This window comes from Megalobrama amblycephala, linkage group LG7, assembly GCF_018812025.1.
Source record: "Megalobrama amblycephala isolate DHTTF-2021 linkage group LG7, ASM1881202v1, whole genome shotgun sequence".
In the NCBI taxonomy this organism is placed as follows: domain Eukaryota; kingdom Metazoa; phylum Chordata; class Actinopteri; order Cypriniformes; family Xenocyprididae; genus Megalobrama; species Megalobrama amblycephala.
The window spans coordinates 58,536,766-58,560,418 of NC_063050.1; the positions used below are offsets into that span (position 1 = coordinate 58,536,766).

Sequence of the window (23,653 nt, forward strand, 5' to 3'; positions counted from 1 at the left end):
TATATTTTAATTGATTGTTATTGCTGCTTCCATAGACATCAGTGTGTATTTTACAAACTCTATGTTTTTACTTACTGTAGAATGGCTGAAACCTAAAATAAACATTGTTGTTGAAAACACTGCATAGATGTGTGATAAATGACAAGCGCTGAGCGCATCCGTCCGGCTCAGCGCCAGACAAAGTGTGAAAAGCACAGTTTAAATCTGGTAGTTAAAGGTGCAATATGTAGGATTTTCTGTCTGCTAGAGGTTTCTAGAGGCCTACTTAAAAAACAAAGGCATAGCTTGAGCATGGAATCTTGGTACATGTGGTCTTCACATCACAGCCGGTGGAAAACAATCGGGATAGGACTCATGAAGAAATCATGTTCATGGATGTGATTATTAACGTTATTGTAGTATGAAGCAGAGCAGGAGCGAGTGTTGTGGAGCTGAACGAGGAGCTGGAGCGATTGATCAACACACGCCTCACGAGCAGCGGGACTTTTATTATGACACAGTCGCCGGCGCCGCTTCCGCTTTTCCGGTCATGAGTATGAGGTAACGCAGCTCTGTTTATCATATTAGATACATTTGAGAGTGTTGAAAATGATGTTATAACGTTACTCTGAGCGTTCGCTCGGCGGCTGCTGTGAGACACTGTTACACACTGCAGTAAGATAGATCGATTTTACAATATCATATTAAATGCTGGATGGCTTGTGTTGATAAATGGCATGCAATTAATTTTAAAACGTATTGTATGATGGAGAAAATGCTGTATTACTGTTAATAAAAATAAAGCTGCATCTGATTATGCTATGTTAGCTACTTCACAAAATAGTGTTTTTCTCTGAGGCATGGTAAAGCATGAGACTCGCAAAACATCAAGAAAATTAGATTTAAACAATAAGACTAAACGTGTTGAGCTATATAGCAACAGTTAGTTTTCTGTCTATAAATATATCAAAGCAGTTGTTCCCTTCTCTATAAAACATGTAAATATTAAAGCGTCTTTGGTGTTTCCATGGTTTCTACAAAATAAACCGGAAACCGAGGGTAACGCGGGTATGACGCCACTGACAGGCGACTCCTCACACGTCCCGGAGCCTTGGTTAAAATTGCAATTTTCTCACGATTTACAAATAGTTGCAAACATTTGGGATATTGTAAGTACTCAAGTGAACAAAATATATAACACTGGCCTAGAGATTTTTGAATATTTTACTGCAAAAATATTACATATTGTACATATTTTTTAAATTATTTTATTTATTTGTTTATTTTTGTTCTTCATTGCCCTTTACATTTTATGTAAAACCTTACTGTTACATGGGCCTATTGTAATTGCAACTATGTCTGCCTTTGATAATTGTTAATAGGCTATTGTTTGTTCAGTGCCTATTTTGTATGTACATTTGTTTATCTGCTATTTAAAAAAAAAAGAAAAAGAAAGAAACGCTGCACTATGAGAACAGAGATCTGTCTGTCTTGCTGCAGTTATCTCACTCCTCCCCACTCTCTGAGTTTCAGTCGGGGCGAGGCGATGCATATCTCAAAAAAGCTTTTAGCACGCGACATTGATGGTTTGAAACGAGTATTTCATCAGTTTTGGATACAGTCTGCAGTCAGAAACAAAACCAGTATGAGGAACCATTTTCTCCTTTTTGGGGTTTTTCTGGTGATGGAAGGTGAGACACATTTACGCTGTTTATTAAGTCGTTTGTTTTCAGTTTCGATTTGGACCGGATAAAGAAAATGCGTATCTGCTATTGACTTAGTGATGTTAGCTTTTATCCATTTTCTACATATAGAGGTTGTGGTAAATCACACCCAGATAGCAAACTGACATAGAATCAACGCAGAAACGACGTTTCTCGTGACATCGAAACGGCGTTGCTATAATGACAGCACCGTTATTGTGCAGGTGCATCTCAATAAATTAGAATGTCGTGGAAAACTAAATTTATTTAAGTAATTCAACTCAATAGTGGAACTCGTGTACCTATTAAATAAATTCAATCCACACATACTGAAGTAAAGGTTCTTTTAATTGTGATGATTTTGGCTCACATTTAACAAAAACCCACCAATTCACTATCTAAATAAAAATACTTCATAAGATTAATAAAAAAGGTATATTTTAAACAGAAATGTCAGGCTTCTGAAAAGTATGTTCATTTCTATGCAATCAATATTTGGTTGGGCCTCCTTTTGCCTGAATTACTGCATCAATGTGGCGTGGCATGGAGTCGATCAGTCTGTGGCTCTGCTTGGGTGTAATGGAAGGTTGCTTTGATAGCGGCCTTCAGATCATCTGCATTGTTGGGTCTGGTGTCTCTCATCTTCCTCATGAGATTCTCTATGGGGTTCAGGTCAGGTTTGAGTTTGCTGGTCAATCAAGGACAGTAACACCATGGTCAATGAACCAGCTTTTGGTAGCTTTGGCAGTGTGGCAGGTGCCAAATCCTGCTGGAAAATGAAATCAGAATCTCCATAAATCTTGTCAGCAGAAGGAAGCATGAAGTGGTAAATTTCCTGGTATACGGTTGCATTGACCGTGGACTTCAGAAAACACGGTGGACCAACACCAGCAGATGACATGGCACCCCAAACCATCACTGACTGTGGAAACTTTACACTGGACCTCAAGCAACGTGGATTGTGTGCCTCTCCTCTCTTCCTCCAGACTCTGGGACCCTGATTTCCAAAGGAAATGCAAAATTTACTTTCATCTGAAAAGAGGACTTTGGACCACTGAGCAACAGTCCAGTTCCTCTTCTCCTTAGCCCAGGCAAAGAATATGCACTAACAAGAAGCGACAGTCAATAGAACGCTCCATTGCAACACCGGCGCCCAGCAGCGGCCCTGCGCTTCTGCCATTCTGGGGTGAAAGCGAGTCGTCAGTCCACTAGTTTTTATGGAAATATCAGCTGCTTTGTTTAAAAAAAAAAAAAAAAAAAGAAAAGTACATTAAAGCTGAAATCCAACCTGAATGATGACAACACAGAATAAAATACTATCAGATCATCAAATCCTTTTAACACACTTTGTGTTTAAGTCTTCCACTTTTTTCACAAAACCTTTGCTCTCTAGAAACCCAGTCAGTTTGGGTTAAAATTCCTTAAAAGGCTTATAAACACTGAATTATTACCAACATATGAAATTAAATTAAAGGTGCCCTAGAACTTTTTAAAAAAATATTTAATATCAGGTCCGTAGCCAGCCTATTGAAAGGGGGGGTTCTTTTTTTCAAAAAGTGGACCTTTTTGCAACTTTTCTCCTCCTTTTGTTATGAGGTTCAAATACTTCATTTTGGTGACCTTTTATGCACTAATTTGTGCTGGATTAGCTTGTCTGCTGCTATATAACGAGCACGCTTTTTGATGCACCTAAAATATTTACTGCATTTTTGTCAAATTGCTTCCTCATGTACCATGTTTAAATTTTTTTGTATTTTTTTGTGCAATTATATATACATACATACATACATACATATAGATAGATAGACAGATAGATAAAATGCCAAGATCAATCGGTAGTTATTGATTTTTTTGAATAGAACAACGAGACACAAACCTTTACATTCAATCGCGTTTTTGCTCCCATTTATTTTAACACATTGATCACACAGTGCATACAAAGTTTAGTCCCAAAGAACGCACAACTGGAGAAATACACAATTACTTTGATTTCGTTAGATAGAAAAGAAGCAGGGCCGTACGCAGGGCTTTATATTTACCGAGGTCAGAAAATGTTTTATGCTAGGGGGGTTCGGGGGCATGCCCCCCCCGAGAAAATTGTGATTTCCTTGGTGTACATATATGCATTTTAAGACGTTTTAAGGCCAACAAATTGGATAACAATAGCTTTAAAACCATGTCAACAAATACATACATGCATGCACAGTTTTGAGGCAGCTTTAATCGCATGTTTGGTAATTTCATGACTTCATTTACAACAGAATAACGACGGTGCATGCCCGTAGTTTCTTTAGCGCTTTAGTTTTCCCATAATAAAGTAATATGCAGCGCGCGCCGGCGCATTTGTTCGAGCAATTCGTGGGTTCGCGTCTTGAGCTCAGCTATATATAGCCTAACGGCTGATTGGAGTTTACTGACATAGCCTGACGACATCTCATCTGACCGCAGTTCACTGTTGTTCAACTGAAGCTACTCGTTTGACTTGCGCCTGGCGCTGGCCCATGTACAGACACAAAGGCATCGTAAATCGATATACTAATCATTCCAGATAATTTTACTCAAGCGGTCTGCTTTGAAGTTCTCAGAGGAATAAGACGCACAAGAAACAGCAACCCAGAATATTTGTCACAAGCATTGATTAAAACAATGATGATAATAATCACATAAAAAAAAAAAAAAATACAAAAAACAAAACCGACTTAAATTCTGGACCTTTGGCAGTGAGGGGGGGTTCGTTCGAACCACCCGAACCCCCCCTGCCTACGGGCATGAATATAAGTCTAAGGTGTTCCCTGAATGTGTCTGTGAAGTTTCAGCTCAAAATACCCCATAGATTTTTTTTTTTTCATTTTTTTAACTGCCTATTTTGGGCCATCATTATAAATGAGCCGATTCAGTGCTACTGGCCCTTTAAATCTCCTGCTTGACGCCCACAGAGATCCCGCTTGCCTTGAACAGTGCATAAACAAAGTTTACACAGCTAATATAACCCTCAAATGGATCTTTACAAGATGTTCGTCATGCATGCGTCGGATTATGTGAGTAAAGTATTTAATTGGATGTAAAAGTTTTATTCTGAGTGAATCTGAGGCTGGGCTCCGTGGCTAACGGCTAATGCTACACTGTTGGAGAGATTTATAAAGAATGAAGTTGTGTTTATGAATTATACAGACTGCAAGTGTTTAAAAATGAAAATAGCGACAGTCTTGTCTCCGTGAATACAGTAAGAAACGATGGTAAATTTAACCACATTTAACAGTACATTAGCAACATGCTAACAAAACATTTAGAAAGACAATTTACAAATATCAGTAAAAATATCATGCTATCATGGATTATGTCAGTTATTATTGCTCCATCTGCCATTTTTCGCTGTTGTTCTTGCTTGCTTACCTAGTTTGATGCTTCATCTGTGAATAGATTCAGACACTGCCATTGTCTAATGCGTCGAATGGGCTGGCATTATGCAAATATTGGGGGTGTACACCCCGACTGTTACGTAACAGTCGGTGTTATGTTGAGATTCGCCTGTTCTTCGGAGGTCGTTTAAACAAATGAGATTTATATAAGAAGGAGGAAACAATGGAGTTTGAGACTCACTGTATGTCTTTTCTATGTACTGAACTCTTGTTATTTAACTATGCCAAGGTAAATTCAATTTTTGAATCTAGGGCACCTTTAAGGACATGCATCAGAAAAATTGCAGTGCAGTGAAAGAATTTGCAGTGTTGTCTAATGTCCGTTAAAGCAAAAGTGTGAATTATGTGATAACGGACACATCCATGCATCATATATTGTAAGATCATTATGTTTGTAGCGTGATCCATTAAAACGTACAATAGTCTATATATAGGCTATTTAATTCAGACCTAGTGAGTGATATATTATTATTATTACTCCACTAGGTTTAAAATATATTGTTTGCTGCAAACATGATGATCTTAAATGTATTAATTATTAATTTACGATTAATAAATGTGTAAAGTTGCATAAAATGGAAATGCTCAAAAAGTAGGCTAACTACGTTACCTCAGATGGATGAATGGTTGGATTCCACAACTGATCAAATAAAACATATATGAGACAGTGCAACATTTACTGTAGGAGCCATACAATTTACTGGTGACTTAATTTAATTTAAATTTGTTCTATTGCGCTTCTGATTTGGTAGTGATTCCAATTCTCAGATTTTGGGTGCGTAAGATGTGAAGGATTCAATGGTCCAGTTAGTATTTTCAGCCCATAATGGCGGCCGCGCTACCGGAGCGCCATCTAGTGGCTGTTACCCAAAAAGTAACAAAATGTCGCCTCTTGGGTTCTATACTCTTTGGCCCAGGTAAGACGCTTCTAATGTTGTCTTTGGTTCAGTAGTGTCTTGGCATGTGGAATGTGACAGTTGTAGCCCATTTCCTGAAGATGTCTGTGTGTGGTGGCTCTTGATGCTCTGACTCCAGCTTCAGTCCACTCCTTTTGAAGCTCTCCTAAGTTCTTAAATCGGCTTCACCTGACAATCTTCTCAAGCCTGTGGTCATTCCTTTCACTTGTACACCTTTTCCTACCACACTTTTTCCTTCCAGTCAGTTTCCATGAATATGCTTTGGCACAGCACTGCGAACAGCCAGCTCTTTCAGCAATGACCCTCTGTGGCTCACCCTCACTGTAGAGGGTCTTGATGATCGTCTTCTGGACAACTGTCAATTCAGCAGACTTCCCCATGACTGCTGTTGGGATTACTGACCTAAACCCAGTATTTATACCCTGAGAATGGTTCACATATAATAGAACTTGAAATTAAATATTCTAATAATTTGAGATACTGATTTTTTGATTTTGATGAGCAGCAAGCTGTAATCATCAAAATGAAAACAAAAAAGTCTGGAAATATTTTACTTTATGTTTAATAAATATAGAATATATTTAAGTTTTACTTTTTTAATTAAATTACAGAAAAACAAACTTTTTCATGAATTTCTAATTTATTAAGATGCACCTGTATATATATGTAGATCAGGGTCAGATCTTCATTCCCTAAATACTTAAAATGTGGAGACTAAATATACCACCATAGCAAAGTTGTCATATTTGTCATAATATAGCATTATATTTTATGGATTTAATGCATTTGCAGACAATGTAGTGACCTGTAACTGTCAAGTAACTGTATATTCACTGTTATAGAGGAGAGTGCCATTAAATAGGCTATAGCTAATATGAAGAGGGTTTTCATGAAATAAATAGCTGTCACGTAATGCACAGATCCAAGCGCAGCTTTTAATAGGACAATCCAAAATCATATTCCAGAAACAGGCAAGGGTCAAACTCCACAGAATAGTCCACATTAAACAGAAAACCAGGAATACAAAGTGCACGTAACACAAATTAACAATCCACAAACAAAGGCAGAAACAACTTAGTATAAATAGACAGACAGTAATGACAAACTCAAGACAGCTGGTGCAATGAAGGGATAATGAGTCCGGGAAGTGGGTTATGGGAATTGAAGTCCAAGTGAGGTGAGACAATAGTCCGTGTTGGAGTGCCCTCTAATGGCTAACTAGGGCACTTCAACTGGTGATCATGACAGTAGCCTAAATAAACAAACAAACTAAGAAATATAAATATAAAAGACATTCCCAGTAAATGTCCACACAGCGATTCTAGTGCATCAGGTTCATCAGGTACTTTTGAGTACATTATCAGAAAAAAATAAATATATAAAAAAGCAGTTACACTATATTTTACAGTGCCGTAGTTACATTGTAATTACTCAAATAAGTACTGAGTACTATTAATTAACTACATGCACTTACTATATAGTTACAGTTAGGGTTAGGGTTTGGTTTAGGGTTAGTTACTTGTAATTATGCTTAATTTACTGTTATTACTATATTAAGTACATGAAGTAACGTGTAACTACGGCACTGTAAAATAAAGTGTAACCAAAAAAGCTGTCACGGGGGTACTACTTATTCAAAATTGTACACTTCTGAACCTTATTTAACCCTACATGGTACATATCTGTGGTACAAATTAGGCTATAACCTTTAGTGTACATACAGTATTAGACCAGTACCTGTATTTGTACTAGGGCTATCAAACGATTCATGTGTTTTTTGTTTGTTTTTTGTTTTTTACTAATATCCAAAATAAAAGTTTGTGTTGACATAATATGTCTGTTTGCTGTGTATATTTATTTTGCATTTATAAACACATATACATATTCTCATGATGTCTGAAAATAAAACATGAAGGAAAACTGGATAAGCTTTATTTGTAGAGGAACCTTAACATTTTTTACACACTGCTTTTTGATTTTACTAATTTTTAGGGCAAGCAGTAAAACAAAATGAATTATCTTTCTTTTAAACATATTTTTAATTGAGCTAAGTTAACACTGTTTTTAGTTATGTTGACCTATGAGTGGATTCCAGTATATTTATTTCTGTGATTTTGAGTAAATGGAAAAGACCTGTAAGTGTTAGTAATTCATTTGTCCTATATGTCTAAAATTCTTTTTAAAGTTAACACAGTGCAAGTAGAAAGTTGTTACTACACTGGTGGTGGCAAATACTGCTCATTGAGTGAGGCAACATACATTATATATAGGCTAGTCTTTATAAATGAACCCATCCACAGCCTAACCATATTCTTCACTGTCGCTCACTAAAGCATAGCATCATTGCAATATTTACTGATCTAGCACTATGCAAAGCATGCTGGGAAGAAATAATCCAACACAAGTTTCTGTTCATGCATAAAGAAAAAAACTTCATTCATATAGTCCCAACACACATAGATTAAAGGTCCCGTTTTTCGTGGTTTTTTGAAGCTTTGATTGTGTTTATAGTGTGCAATATAACATGTGTTCATGTTTCGCGTGTAAAAAAACACAGTATTTTTCACATAATTTACTTATCTATATACCGCTGTTTCCACTGTCATAAAAACGGGCTGATGACTTCCTTGTTCTATGAAGTCCCTCCTTCAGAAATACGTAACGAGTTCTGATTGTGCCAGCGGTTCCTGTGTTGTGATTCGACAGCAGCTTAGCGAACCTTGCCCGGAAAGGTCACGCCTCTTACCATAACGTGGAGATGCACGCGCTCAGTGTTATTGTAAACATGTCTTTAATTTTACCCTATCAATTTGAGCCGGAATCAGACCCGGTGATTGGACTGCGGGATGAAAATAACAGCGTTTCGACGACATGGCGACAAACACACTCTACAAACGCAACTCTTGTGTATTCCTGTGGGCGGAGGTTAGTCAAAAAACTGTTTTAGTGACGTCATTAAAGAAGGAAGTAGAGGGATGTAGTCCAAACTGGCCGTTCGATGTAGGCGACTTCTGTTAAATAAAATATCTCGCTTGGCATTGAACTTTGAGCTTTAAAATTTTACAGATTTTATTTATACTCTAACAACAACATTACACACTAACTAAAGTTTGAAACATGGGATCACGAAGAACGGGACCTTTAAGTAAACTTACATTTACATTTGACATTAAACAGAATGTATAGCAACTGTATTGCTAGTTCATTTAAATAAATTAATTGGACAACTACAAGTTTTGAAATGTTTAAAGGGATAGTTCACCCAAAAAATGAAAATTACCCCATGATTTACTCACCCTCAAGCCATAGGTGTACATGACTATCTTCTTTCAGACGAACACAATCAAAGATATATTTTAAAATATCCTTAGTCCTCCAAGGTTTATAATGGTTGTGAATGGCTGCCCAAATTCTGAAGACAATAAAATTGCATCCATCCTCAAAAAAATGAATCCATACGACTCCAGGGGGTTAATAAAGGCCTTCTGAAGCAAATCAATGTGTTTGTGTAAGACCAATATCCTTATTTAAAACTGTATAAAGTAAAATAACAAGCTTCTGGCATGACAGCCATTCGCATTCAATGTACGTTCAAAAACTTCAACAACATAGTACACAATGACATGACGTACTATGCCTAGTAAAAGGCCTTTATTAATGGATTTTTTTTATCTTCAGAATTTGGGCAGCCATTCACAACCATTATAAACCTTGGATAAACCTTATTTTTAAATATATCTCAGAGTGTGTTAGTCTGAAAGAAGATTGTCATGTACACCTATGATGGCTTGAGGGAGAGTAAATCAGAATAATTTTTAATTTTTGGGTGAAATATCCCTTTAATTCACAAGAATCACAACAGATTTGTAGTTTTTAGTAGCATCTGCTCCATATTCTGCACTGCATTGTGGGATTCTGAATAATCGTTTCAATCTTTCTACGCAAAACCGTGCATTTTGCTTAATAAATTTGAACCAGTACTGTGTTTAAACCAAAAACAAATAAGTAAAATATTTGGTTTTTAACAACATTTTCTGATTTGTCTACAGGTGTGTTTGGTGCTGATGAAGTGACAGCAATATCAGCAAATGTAGGAGATGATGTCACACTAGAGACAGGTGATACTGAAGTACAGAGAGCTGATGAGCTGTCATGGAGGATTCAAGGTGAAATCATAGCACGGCTCGATAGAGAAGCCAAGATGGTCTCAATAAACACAGATGATGAGAGATTCAGTGGGAGACTGCTGCTGGATAAGACGACTGGATCTCTGACCATCAAGAACATCAACACCGCAGACTCTGGAGTTTATGAACTACGGATAATCAGCCGAAGTGGGGTCAAGACAAAGACATTCAGTCTTACTGTACACTGTGAGTAACTCCATGTGATCATTATGTGTGAAAGATGCGTTGGAATAATCACAGTAATACACAACAGCCCTTCTGTAAACTGAATGATTAGCAACTCGTAAAGAGGTTTAAAATCAGTGCATTCAGAGCCAAATGAAGTATTTGTAAATGAAATATTAATAGTAATAGTAGATGTTTATGGGTCCTTTTGCAACCAAAAGCAAAACTTTTGGCAGGTGTAATTCAGAATTGAGTTTGGTGTGGAATTATCAAAACCTTTAAAGCAATTCATATCCAATACAGGACCTGACATTTATATGAAACTCTTGTCCTGAGAACAACATTCAGTCATTCATATTACTACCTTTTAGCTTTTGTACCTCAGTACTGCCCTGAGACAGAACTGAACCTTTTTTCCTGACCGTGAAAAATATCTGTTATACTCATATCTGTTACAGACACCAATTCAGAAAAAGTCAAGTTAAATAGATACATTTAAAAAGTCTATGTTTAAATGAGTAACATTATAATCTCTGAAATGGTGTCTGTTTGTTTTCCAGCTGAGGATGTCATTGTTCAAGTGTCTGTGATGGAAGGAGATTCAGTCACTCTAAACATTAATGATACAAAACAGAAAGATGAGGAGCTGAACTGGGAGGTGTCTAAAGATGAAAATGTTTACAAAAGCATTAAAGATGAAAGATTTAAGACAGGCGAAACTGGATCTCTGACCATCACAAACATTAACATCAAAGACTCTGGACTTTATCGACTAGAGATCAGCAGCAGCACGAGCATCAAATACAAGGCAGGATTTAATGTTGCTGTCCACGGTGAGTGACTGAATCTGATTATTGATGTTATTATGTAGATTAACTGAATGTCAGGGTGAACTGGAGTAATAACAATAATACACAATAATTGTTTATTACTAACTATTTGTTTATTTATTTATATTTAAACTGAATGGTTAAAAGTAGCAACTGGTAAAGAGGTAAAAAACAGTGTATGTTAATAAACACTCAAGAGATATTTGTAAAGGAAATATCAGAGGAATTATAGCTTGATCCTTTACAAGAGTTAATGTGGAAAGTTTTTGGTAGATGGAAAAACTCTCCAAATACACTTGAAATGATAATTCTTACACTCTAAAAAATGCTGGGATAAAAACAACACAAGTTGGGTTTGAAAATGGACAGACCCAGCGATTTGGTTAAATGTTTGACTAACCTGCTGGGTAGTTTTATTTAAAGATGCAGTGTGTACATTTTAGCGGCATGTAGTGGTGAGGTTGCGAATTGCAACTAACGTTGCTCACCCCTCCCTTTCGGAGAAGCTACGGTGGCTGTCGGGTCGACATGTCGTCGTCTGAAAGAGCAGAGAATAAAGCAATGAAGTTCTTACTTCTAACAAAGAACGGTCTCTGCTTCTAATAAACCAGACGACTACTACTACTTTGTTCGTATTCAACATAATAATGATGCAAGATGCCTCTAAAAACACCAACGAAGAAGAAGAAGAAGAGCATAGTGACAAAACACACTCTTTAGCAGTTTGTCCATTTAGACACATAATATAATAATAATCAAAAGGTGAACATTTAAGCAATATAAAAAAAGGTTTATTGTTTAATTATTATTCATTGAGCATATTAATAAATGTTCATTTCCAACATACTTTGGGTTCATTTTAAGCATCAATACAGTAATTTTTAAACAATAGTTGAGTTTAATAAAACTACCCAGCAGGCTGATCAAACATTTAACCCAACTGCTGGGTTTGTCCATTTTCAACCCAACTTTGGTTGTTTTTAACCCAGTGTATTTTCCCCGACTGAAGGTCTGGCTGGTTAACATGGGTCAGTTATAGCCCCTGCTGGAGATTGCTGTAACTACACATCTCTTAGCATCTTTCATTTATTATTTTTTAATTTTTTTTCTTTGTGAACATTAAACAAAAGTATTTTAGTATTTTATTGTATTATAGATGTTTTACCCTTGACAGTTGATGGAGGGTTCAGAAATCTGAAAGCGAAATGGAAATCATTCATTCAGTCTATTACTTCCATAATGAGACGTATTTCAAAGTGAAACACACTGTATTTTATGAGAAAATAAGCAGTACAGGAGTTGGATCCTTAAATTGTCATCTTTACAGATTTCTCCAAATATGGCATATCCAATAATAGTATTGTATTATTGTCATGAACTTAAGTAATTATACAAAAAGAGACAAACAAACAAACAAAAACAAATAAATATCAAAACAACCAAAATAAAAATAAAAAATTGCTAAGAAATAAAATGAAATATTTTTTTATGACATGATGTAATTAGTTTGTAAATGTATGTGCAGGATGAACATGTTGCTCTTTAACTCCAAAAACATGAAATATTTTTATTCAAAGTAGATTCATGATTTTTCTTTATATAATTGGAAGTAGAGATTTATTCTGCAGACAATCTCTTTTGAAATTTAGACAAAGATTTTTTTTTAAAAAAAGTTGTTAATTACCTTTTCACACTTAAATTAGAATTTGAGGCACATGTTTTTAGGGTTTTGGCTGGTTTTTTTTTGTACTTGTACATTTAAAGGTGTACTAAGTTAAATGACTTAAAGATTTATAAATGTAATCTCTCTGTTTTAAACAGTTTCTGATTGTTTTTATATGTTTGTTGTTGAGACAGAGGGACTGAAGTCAGTGTCAGTGATGGAGGGAGATACTATCACTCTACACACTGGTGTTACTCAGATCCTCACGGATCGCTTAAACGGCACCGGATCGAGCCGGAGTAACATTAACCTGAATAAGGAGACCGGAGAAATCACCATCAGAAACATCAGAGGAGATCAGTCTGGAGATTTTGAAGTGGAGATCAACACCACCAATGTGGCCTTACACAGAAAATTCAGTATTAATATTAGCGGTGAGTAGCTCAAATCTTCGATAATGTTATGGTATTGATTCGAATTAACAAATTTACACTGAGACAGAAGATCTGATCAATTGTTGGGCCGGATTTACAGTTGTTTCTCTGTTGTTAAACAAATGTCAAATTTAATCAAAAATACAAATATCTCTAGTAAGACAAACATTATATTTATATTTTTGGTCTCTTCTAAACGGTGGTTTCTGAGGGAACTTCAAGGGAGTTGATAATAAATTATAAAATGTAAAATTAAATTCTTTAAATAATTTTCAGATTTGAAAAAAAAAACCTAAAAGAAGATGTTTACCAAAAAGGTAAAATATTTTATGTGTTTGCATGTCATGCATCTTGATTTTCCAATCAGATTTTTTTTTCCAGGCACATCTTGCCAATTCCAAACCACATAAATCTTAATAACTACTATTAATTTTGCATTTAATCATTTATAAGTGATATATAATTGTTCATGAAGGCTGGAAATGAAAAATGCCTTATATTCAGGTGTGCATAATAAGGCAGATAAAATGAGCCAAAAAAGAGATTTAACTCAGACTGAAAAGTCAAAAATTATTAAATGGTGAATAAATTAAAGGATCATGCAATACTAGAAACTGCAGTTAGGCCATGACCATTGGACAGTGAAATGCTCATTGGGTCAGCAGGGTCAGACAAAAACAGGTGGAGAAAAAAAGATGCTGCAAAATAATTAAGAATTAAGGTGAAGAATTAGGTGTGAAACCATTAGGAACCCTTTAGTCTCCAGCGCCACCATTTTCCAGAACTGCAACTAACCTGGAGTTAGAAGTGCAGTGTGTCAGGATCTCAGAGACTTAGTTTAGCTAAAGAATCCTAAAACATTACCCCCACTTAATTTTTCAGTAGGGATGCACCGAAATTAACATTTTGGCTGATACAATAACGAAAATTCTTTAAATTTGAAAGCCGATAATCAATATATTGGCCAATAAATCTAAGTCAGAATTTGTATATAATTTTTGAGAGCCTGATTACAAAAACAAAAGTTTAAAATCCATGTCCCAAACACACAATTATAATATTCAGCTGTAAATGTTGCACTTTTTTTCCTTTTTGAAGTGATTACAATCATTTTTCAAGGAATTCAAAACCATCATGGTGAACAGTGTGCATCTGAAGTGTCTCAGCTGATGGAAATGTATTTATCGGCTTTTATATATCAGCCAAATTTTCTTATCAGGCCGATAACAATAACATTAAAAATGAACATATATCGGCTGATACCAATATGGTGGCCGATATATCATGCATGCCTAGTTCTTAATGCAGAATATTAATGGAAACAGCTGTGAATTTATATGTGCTTTAAATTGTAGCTGTCACAGCTGGTAATGTATTCCCTTACAAGAAATGAGTTTTGAGTGAGCTATTAGTACAGCTACACTGCGTTCCAAATTATTATGCAATTGACATATCAGTAAGATTTCAGTACAATAAACATTCAGATTTTAGTTTTTCTAAGAAAATGTTTGTTTGTTTATTTATCCATGACTTTTTAGATAACTGGTATCAATCTCAGACAAAATAATTTGCCAGGTCTATGGAAACCCTACTTAGAGGTCGTTCCATATTATTAAGCAAGTCACAGTTCTCATGCAATATGAGGAGGAAGAAAGATCTTTCTGAAGATGAAAAGCATGAAATGGTCCAATGTTGTGCAAAAGGCATGAAAACAACTAATATTGTGTGAAACTGAATGGAGATTATTAAATTATCATAAGATTTGTGAGTGATTTAGAGCACAGCAGAACTCGGTCAGATAAAGGCTTATTGAGGAAAGTTCCTGTCAAAAAAATGAATTGTATTAAAAGGGCAGCTATAAAAAAGCCAGTGTTGAGCAGCAAACAGGTATTTGAAGCTGCTGGTGTCTCTGGAGTCTTGAGAAGCTCTCCATGCAGGCTGGCAGTTGTGCGTAAAGATGCATTTCATCCACCCTAAACCAAACCTCACAAAGAGAAACATTTACAGTGGGTGTAGAAATACATTTTCAAACAGTTTTATTGCTGTGGTGTTTTTTTGCAGCATGGGATAGTGCATAGTGCATTGTATTTCAGAAGGCACTATCCTCCTTTTTATACTATAGCTGAAAATGGCCAGTTATGAGCTCCACATATCTTGCAAAAGTCATTTTAATACTCTCCATCTCACTTCCCAGTATTCCAGCCCAAATCATCACCCGCCAGCTCCCTGCTGACGTCGCAGTCTTGTTGGAACGTGGTGGCCATTCACCAACCATCCAGAAATCCATCCATTTAGACCATCCATTGTAGTACGGCATTAGTCAGTGAATAAAACTATTTAAAAACGAGTCTCCATGTATTTCTAAACCCACTGTAAATGTTTCTCTTTGTGAGGTTTGGTTAGTGGTGTCTAAAATGCATCTTTACGCACAACTGCCAGCCTGCATGGAGAGCTTCTTGAGACTCCAGAGACACCAGCAGCTTCAAATACCTGTTTGCTGCTCAACACTGGCTTTTTTATAGCTGCCTTTTTAATACAATTAATTTTTTTGACAGGAACTTTCATTAATAAGCCTTTATCTGACCGAGTTCTGCTGTGCTCTAAATCACTCACAAATCTTATGATAATTCGATAATCTCCATACAGTTTCACACAATATTAGTTGTTTTCATGCCTTTTGCACAACATTGCACCATTTCATGCTTTTCATCTTCAGAAAGATCTTTCTTCCTCCCCATATTGCATGAGAACTGTGACTTGCTTAATAATGTGGAACAACCTCTAAGTAGGGTTTCCAGAGGTCCTGGCAAATTATTTTGTCTGAGATTGATACCAGTTATCTAAAAAGACATGGATAAATAAACAAACAAACACTTTCTTAGAAAAACTAAAATCTGAATGTTTATTGTACAGAAATCTTACTGATTTGTCTCTTGCATAATAATTTGGAACGCAGTGTATATAGGTTTACTACTGTTAAAATATACTTTTATACACTAAAGAGTTGGGCCAATTTGGTCTCAAGCATAAGGTGTCCATATTTGATTATTTTTAGTTTTTGATTTAATTATTAGGATTTTTCGTCTGGCTTTACTACAGTTGACCAAAAGAATTGTATTCAGGGAATCGGGCCTGGAGGGCTGGTGTCTTGCAGACTTTAGTAACAGTCCCAGTTTAACATTCCTGTCTGTATGGGGGTGTTTGGTTTGGGTTAGATCTCAGCAGAACTGGAGTTGAAAAGGCCTGATTGAAATTATTCATTTTTATAGCTTATTTTATCTTTTGCCTCATAATGTTCCCTCCAAAAGTGTGGTGGAGCAGATCCATCTCGCCTGACTGCGCAGACTAAAAGTATAATGGAAAACAATTTTATGACAACACAATTTAAAGGAAATTCAAATGAAAAATTGAATTTACCTTGGCATAGTTAAATAACAAGAGTTCAGTACATGGAAATGACATACAGTGAGTCTCAAACTCCATTGTTTCCTCCTTCTTATGTAAATCTCATTTGTTTAAAAGACCTCAGAAGAACAGGCGAATCTCAACATAACACAGACTGTTACGTAACAGTCGGAATCATTAATATGTATGACCCCAATATTTGCATATGCCAGCCCATGTTCAAGGCATTAGACAAGGGCAGCCAGTATTAACGTCTGGATCTGTGCACAGCTGAATCATCAGACTAGGTAAGCAAGCAAGAACAACAGCGAAAAATGGCAGATGGAGCAATAATAACTGACATGATCATTGATAACATGATATTTTTAGTGATATTTGTAAATTGTCTTTCTAAATGTTTCGTTAGCATGTTGCTGTTATTTTCATTTTTAAACACTTGCAGTCTGTATAATTCATAAACACAACTTCATTCTTTATAAATCTCTCCAACTGTGTAGCATTAGCCGTTAGCCACGGAGCACTATCAAACTCATTCAGAATCAAATGTAAACAATATAACAGTATACAATACTCACATAATCTGACGCATGCATGACGAACACTTTGTAAAGATCCATTTGAGGGTTATATTAGCTGTGTGAGACTTTGTTTATGGCACTGTTCAAGGCAATCTTACAATCTCTGACGATATCAAGCATTCTGTCATGTCGCAATCCCTCGCGCAGCGTCGGATCCGCGAGCGCGCAAAGTTGGGCTCATCCAGCTGCGGGTGCGCTGATGCGGTTATTTTTACTGATTTAAAATACATCAAACAAACACATCGAATTCACAGTTCATTCTTTTGAAATTGTAGGTTTTGCTTATCAAGTAGGCCTACTTTACTACAGAGCAAACAGGAAGGCTGCCCATCTCGCTCATTAACAGCAAACTGATTCTTCCATTCTTCTTACCTTTACTGCTGATGCTGCGACTCTTCTTGTTTGCATGTGTTCCTTCATTTTATCTTCCACATTTAGTTTTTCTCCTTTAATAACAAATTTGACCATTTTGAGGCTTAAATTTACAAAAAATGGCTACTGTTTGAACTCTTCCTAAGCGCGCACTTGTGTTTGTTTCGTAACTGAGTGATTGCATCATTAGCCTACATTGGCTGATGTCTGAAAATAATAAATGCTCACCAAAATTATTTTATATGACAAATAAAGCATTATAGCTCATTTATATTTTTTTTAATTCACTTTAATTTAAATTTTAAAACAAAAATAAATTGTATGCAAATTTTTTTTTATTATTATTATTATTATTGTGGTCGGCATATCGCGCGCCGCATTTACATTTGTGACGGGCCGCAGGTTGAGAACCACTGCTCCACACCCATTCAAACGCTTATTGCGGTGAAGTGTCGCGTCGCGCAACTCACGCCCAATTACATCAAAAGTAGCCTATATGCTCACTGGATGTCATGGCAACTGAATCACGGAGGAAAACTTTAAATATCTCGCCTTCGCTTTAATTTCGGACCATCTCCAAAAAGACATAAAACACTAAACAAATGATTTTGACATGCGTTTATCAAAGTAGGAAATCCAGACTTTTAATCCCTTACACACAATTACTGCTGTTGAAATACGAAATGGAGGCGGGTCCGGATTGAATCCCCTCCGGGTCCGGATCCGGACCGGAGTCCGGACTTTGAGAAGTGCTGCCTTAGACTTATATTACATCTTTTTAGAAAAAGTTCTAGGGCACCTTTAATAACCAATGGTTGAAACAACCATGTTATTTTGTTCTTCCCTTAACATTTTGATATGAATTGATATAATTTATAAATTGATAATAATTTTGATATAAATTATATATAAAACTGATATAAATTTTGTGTATAAATATTTATCTTTATAAATGTGAACATTCCCAACACTCTGACAGTGCAATATGTAAGAGGTTGGTGATTGATCTTGAAAAAAAAAAAATCTAAATTATTCTTTGTGAAAAAAGTAAGCTACAAAATTTTAATTACATCCAATTAGCACTAAAGAACATGAGCGTGAATCACACAGTGTCCGCCTTTCATCTTATGGGTGTCTGATCCACGAGAAGACCGAACGGTCCGTCTTGACTGGGTTGGACACTTCTGTCACTTCAGCTGCCTCCTTTACTTTCAAGGCGAACCGTTTGCCTTCTTCACTTATTAAAGTAAGTGATTTACTCAACGAGGCACACAATTTGAGGAATCATTTATGTCTAGTGCACAAATGAGTTACGCGTCAAAGTGTGATTGTTTGGTGTTCAATGTTAAGGTTATTCTCTGAGAAACCATTTCTGTTTGTTCTCCAGGTGTGTTTAGTGATGAGAAAGACGGAGTGAAGACGGTGTCAGAGAAGACGGGAACTAATGTCGTTCTAGACACTCACGTGACTAAAATACAAAAAGATGATATTTCGATAGAGTGGACATTTGGACCTCAAAACATTTCCATAGCAAAACTTGAAGGAAAGGGCGAAAATAAAATATATAACTACAATGATGAGAGATTCAAAAACAGACTGAATCTACACATTGACAGTGGAGATCTCACCATAAAAAATGCCAACAGTGAACACTCAGGACTTTATCAGATAAAGATCATCAACAACACATTCACCATACAGAAGAGATTCAGTGTTACTGTCAGTGGTGAGTAACTCAATGTGCTTTATGAACAATTTAGATATTGTGATGTCAGGACATATTTGTTTGTTTTAAGACCCTCTCACACCAAGAACGATAACTATATTATCATCCACACCAACAGACAATAACATTCTGTTCATTCAAAGTGTTTCACTTGAAATGCAGCGTGTGTGTTTAAGTGTGGTGGATGATGATTATGTGCTGGACTCTGCTGTTCCCTTAAGAATTAAAATAATTATTAAAACTTTATGGATATATTTATTGTTTTTGGCATGAATGGGACTTTACTAGCAAAATATAATTCTGGTGAACTTTCATTGAATATTAGACATTCCTAAAGGAAATTGAATCAGCTAATTACTGTTACTGAAACAAAGTTATTCCTGTATAAAACACATATGGGTTATATAGAGCTGATGTTTATAGTGTTTGTTCACACTAATGTCTGTCTTTATCATTACAGATTCAGGTCTGTCTTCAGGTGCTGTAGCAGGAATAGTTGGTAGTGTTTTGATGGCGCTCCTTTTTGCAGCAGCTCTTGGTGTGAATTACTATCAGTATACTATCATCTCTAAATTGAAAAAACAATCAGTAAGTATAACATCTGATCTGATACATGCAGGACATTATTCCCCATTATTATATCATAAACATAATTTTGTGAAAACAGTGACGTCATGCATGTGTATTACGTGTTACAAAATGACATCGCAAACTACTAATGCAGCATTTTTAGTTATTTTCACAGATTTGTTTGAACGGGCATTATTATCAACACTATTTTCATTTTTAACCAGGTGTTTTTACTGTGAATCTTTCTGTGTTTTTGTAACAGGTTTCAGTAACGGATCAGAATCAGGAACAGGATGAAACAACTCCAACAGTAAATAATCATCATCTGTGACAATGTAAACGCAGGCTTTGCATGATCAATATAGGGACTATATGCAACATTGTCTTTTTTTATTGCCAGTATGTGAACATCTTGTTATGAAGCCTTACCCAGCTTCCTAGGTTGTCTGTAGACTGACTTTTATGCAAAGCAAAAGATGAAAAAGAACGTCACTGTGAGTATATCAGGGCATTGAATCACATTCAGTCTCGTGTTCATTATGTGTTCATGAGTGTGAGCTCGAGCAGTTCACTTAATGACCACTGTGTTTATATATAGGCTGTTTTTGACATAAATCACACTTCAGGTATTTTTTGCCTCATGCTTGACTTGAACAAAAGGGAAGATTTTCTTCACAGGTATTTGTAAAGCTCATATATCATAAGTAATGTTTGTTGTTTCTTCTTAGTGTAATAATTTTAGGTATTAAATAAATTGTGACTGATCTTAAAGCTGCAGTGTAATTTCTGTTCTGTTAGTGTGTGCTCATGTGGATCTGTGTGCAAATACACAATAAAGCAACTGGACAAAACTAAGAGTATTATATGGTGTCAGAGTGGATTGTAAGTCACTGAAATTGCGTAAAGAAGGATTAGTCAGGATATTTACATGTCTGTCAGTAAGATCTCTCGCAAAACTTTACTATCGCTCACACAATATTTCGTATTCCCCCAAGGAACTTTGCTTTCACTCGGAATGAACCCAAAAGTTTTGTGAGCGAATGCAAAGTTTTTCAGGTGAACTAATGCAAAAGCATTGAAATATATGGAGGCCATAAATGGACATGGTGAAAGAAAAAAATATGAGATGGGAGGAAAAATCAATGCTTTTGCGAAACTTTGCATTCACTTGCAGAGCGTTTGTGTTCTTTTCGAGATTTTAGGTGAACACAAAATATTTTGTGAGGCAATGCAGAAGTTTTGCGAGTGAACACAAAGATTCTTGTTTCACTTTTCCCTGGAGAAATGGGGGAACACAAACATTTTGCAAGCGAACACAAGTATCTCGGGGGAATGCAAGCAAACTCAAGAGCATTATATCGACACTTTCTTTCCTCCCATTTCATATTTTTCCTGCAACATATCCTTTAAGGGGCTCCGTAGAAATGTATTTTTTCCATCAACGTGTCCTCTGTAGAGTCCAACAGTTTTAAAGCAGATGGTAAGTCATTTTTAATTTTTTCCCCTCAAAAAAGTGACTCTGCAACACTACTTTAAATTTTTTTTTGTTTAGTGCATTTTTAACGTGTTTATTGCTAAGTATAACGAAGCAAAACAGAACAGCATGCACGTATCTGAGCTGTAAAATTTTTAATTTTGTCATAAATTATATAAATGAGAAATGACAATAGGTTTTTTTCCCCCAAAAAATGTTGTTCATTCAGTGTCCCTTAATGCAGGTTCATCATTAGTCCAGTAGATGGAGACAAGTGACTGTGTTGCAGAGTCTCAGCAATCATCTCCTCCATGTTGACTGGAGACTGAACTGAAGAAAATGTCTCTCTGGATATCTACTGTAACCTCAGTTCCCTGAGAGGAAGTAATGCAACACAACTCGGAAAATAAAATGAAGATTTCATTTGCAAAAACAGATGACTTTTTTTATGATGACAGATGACAAAATTAAAGTTCATTGAGTTTTCTTTTGCTATTTTTGCAAATGGAAACACAAAAAATATATATTTAATGTGGTTTCTCATTCACCGCTATATAAGTTTACCCAACTATGACGACTTCTGCTTCTGAGAAACATGGAAATGTGAAAAGAGTCAATTGTAGACATAAACATTTAAACTGTAAAGATGTTTTTAGGCTGCTTACAATATTTGACCTTTTACCTTTAGTCCAAAAGAATCACATCTTAAAATCTCATGAAAAACCACAGGAGAAATTTCAGGAGTGACATCTGCATTGCAACAGGGAAGTGAATCCCCTAAATTATCGTTCAGTGATAGCATAGCAATGTTCTGGAGTCTTGTTTTTTGTAAGCCCTATATTTGACCAAAGTAATATTACATCAACCAAAGAATCATGTTCTTCTACATTTTAACTAAACCATGTCTCTGCCTGAAGTGTCCTGTTTTGTTTGTTCTTGGAAAGCTGCTTTGCAGAGCATGTGTTGCCATATCACTTATTATAGGCAACTTTGAGCTTGTTGTTTGGGTTTGGCTCATAAAGCGATCAAATTTATGTTGTTATTTATGTGTACAGATGCAGGTCACAATTTTAGTCTTTTATACTTAAATACTAATTAAACTCATGCTCCATTATGCTTCATTTAATGTGTTGTAATTCCACTGTTGGACACTGGGTGGAGTGTGAGTTTAATTAGTATATTAAGTAGCCAGAGAGTAAGAGAAGTCAGGTGTGTGATGGAGGGAAGCACAACAGTTTTTGACCGTGTCAAGACATGCAAACGTGGAATTGCAATGTGTTTGAGGAACTGTGAGTTTAAAATTTCATCTGCAAACTTTCTGATAAATGAATTTGATAAATGCAGTAATGGACTGGATGAATCTTGTTTGCATCTCACGCATCAAAAAACAACCCTTCAAAACCTCTAAGTGATAAGATGATCGAGACCTGATCGTCTTACATGCCCCTAATAAGGACCCCCAAATTTACAAGCCTCGCCAATAGCAGGAAATTAAAAGGATAAGGAGAAACACAATGCCCCAAGATCACAAGTTTATTTATCAAAGATCACTACTAATACATAATGAGCTCAACATCAATAATAAAAAAGACACTTTACACAATTGAGAGTTTGTATCTCACAATTGCAAGAAAAAAAGTCAGAATTGTGAGATAAAAACTCAACAAGACAAACTTATCATGGAGAATTTGATGAACGTCTCGTGATGACACCTGCGTATATCACCTCATCCTCCTGTTTCACATTCTGAAAGAAAACACAAAAGTTATAAAGAGACAAAATTAAGTATCGGACTGAAATATTTTTCAATAACCATGCTTTACCACTAAAGAAAACCAAAGAAATCCCCCTCTTATTACAACAGTAAATAAAAACACAATTTTAAACACATACTTAAAAAAAATATTTTTAATGCATGGACAATCAAGAGAAAAGTCATTTTTATACATGAATTATGATAACCTTAGGATGTTTTCCTATGTGTTTTTATTGCTCTTAGGGCATGAAAAACAAGATTTGAACTGCAATGTTTTCACACATATTTTCAAACAGAGTTCCAGATGTCCACTTGAGTGGACAGCATCCGGTTATGGTTTAAATTGAAGAGATAAACATAATACAGTAATAACACAATGATATTGTGTGTATTTAACAAACCAATCAATAAAATTTTATAAAATCATGTGAACAACAAATATAAATGCAAAATATTGCAAATGCAGTTGAACTTC

General features: G+C 35.7%; 1 protein-coding gene across 2 annotated transcripts; it reads left to right on the forward strand.

Annotated features, from left to right (window-relative positions):
- The first annotated feature begins 1,480 nt into the window (after positions 1-1,480).
- On the forward strand, positions 1,481-20,803 carry LOC125273075 (carcinoembryonic antigen-related cell adhesion molecule 1-like). Of its 2 annotated transcripts, XM_048198342.1 has the most exons (7): positions 1,481-1,670; positions 10,068-10,391; positions 10,931-11,203; positions 13,058-13,297; positions 19,040-19,378; positions 19,839-19,966; positions 20,211-20,803. In XM_048198342.1, the coding sequence occupies exons 1-7, from the start codon at positions 1,526-1,528 to the stop codon at positions 20,277-20,279; spliced, it is 1,518 nt and encodes a 505-aa protein (XP_048054299.1). In that variant the 5' UTR covers positions 1,481-1,525; the 3' UTR covers positions 20,280-20,803. The 2 variants fall into 2 exon arrangements, with proteins under 2 accessions (XP_048054299.1, XP_048054300.1); XM_048198343.1 differs by lacking the exon at positions 13,058-13,297.
- Positions 20,804-23,653: the final 2,850 nt, after the last annotated feature.

Bases quoted from the DNA above. Each gene is read 5' to 3' on its own strand.
- LOC125273075 (XM_048198342.1), top strand. From the start codon at position 1,526: ATGCATATCTCAAAAAAGCTTTTAGCACGCGACATTGATGGTTTGAAA. The intron at 19,379-19,838 runs GTGAGTAACTCA...TTATCATTACAG, and splicing joins ATTCAGTGTTACTGTCAGTG to ATTCAGGTCTGTCTTCAGGT. The intron at 19,967-20,210 runs GTAAGTATAACA...TTTTTGTAACAG, and splicing joins CTAAATTGAAAAAACAATCA to GTTTCAGTAACGGATCAGAA.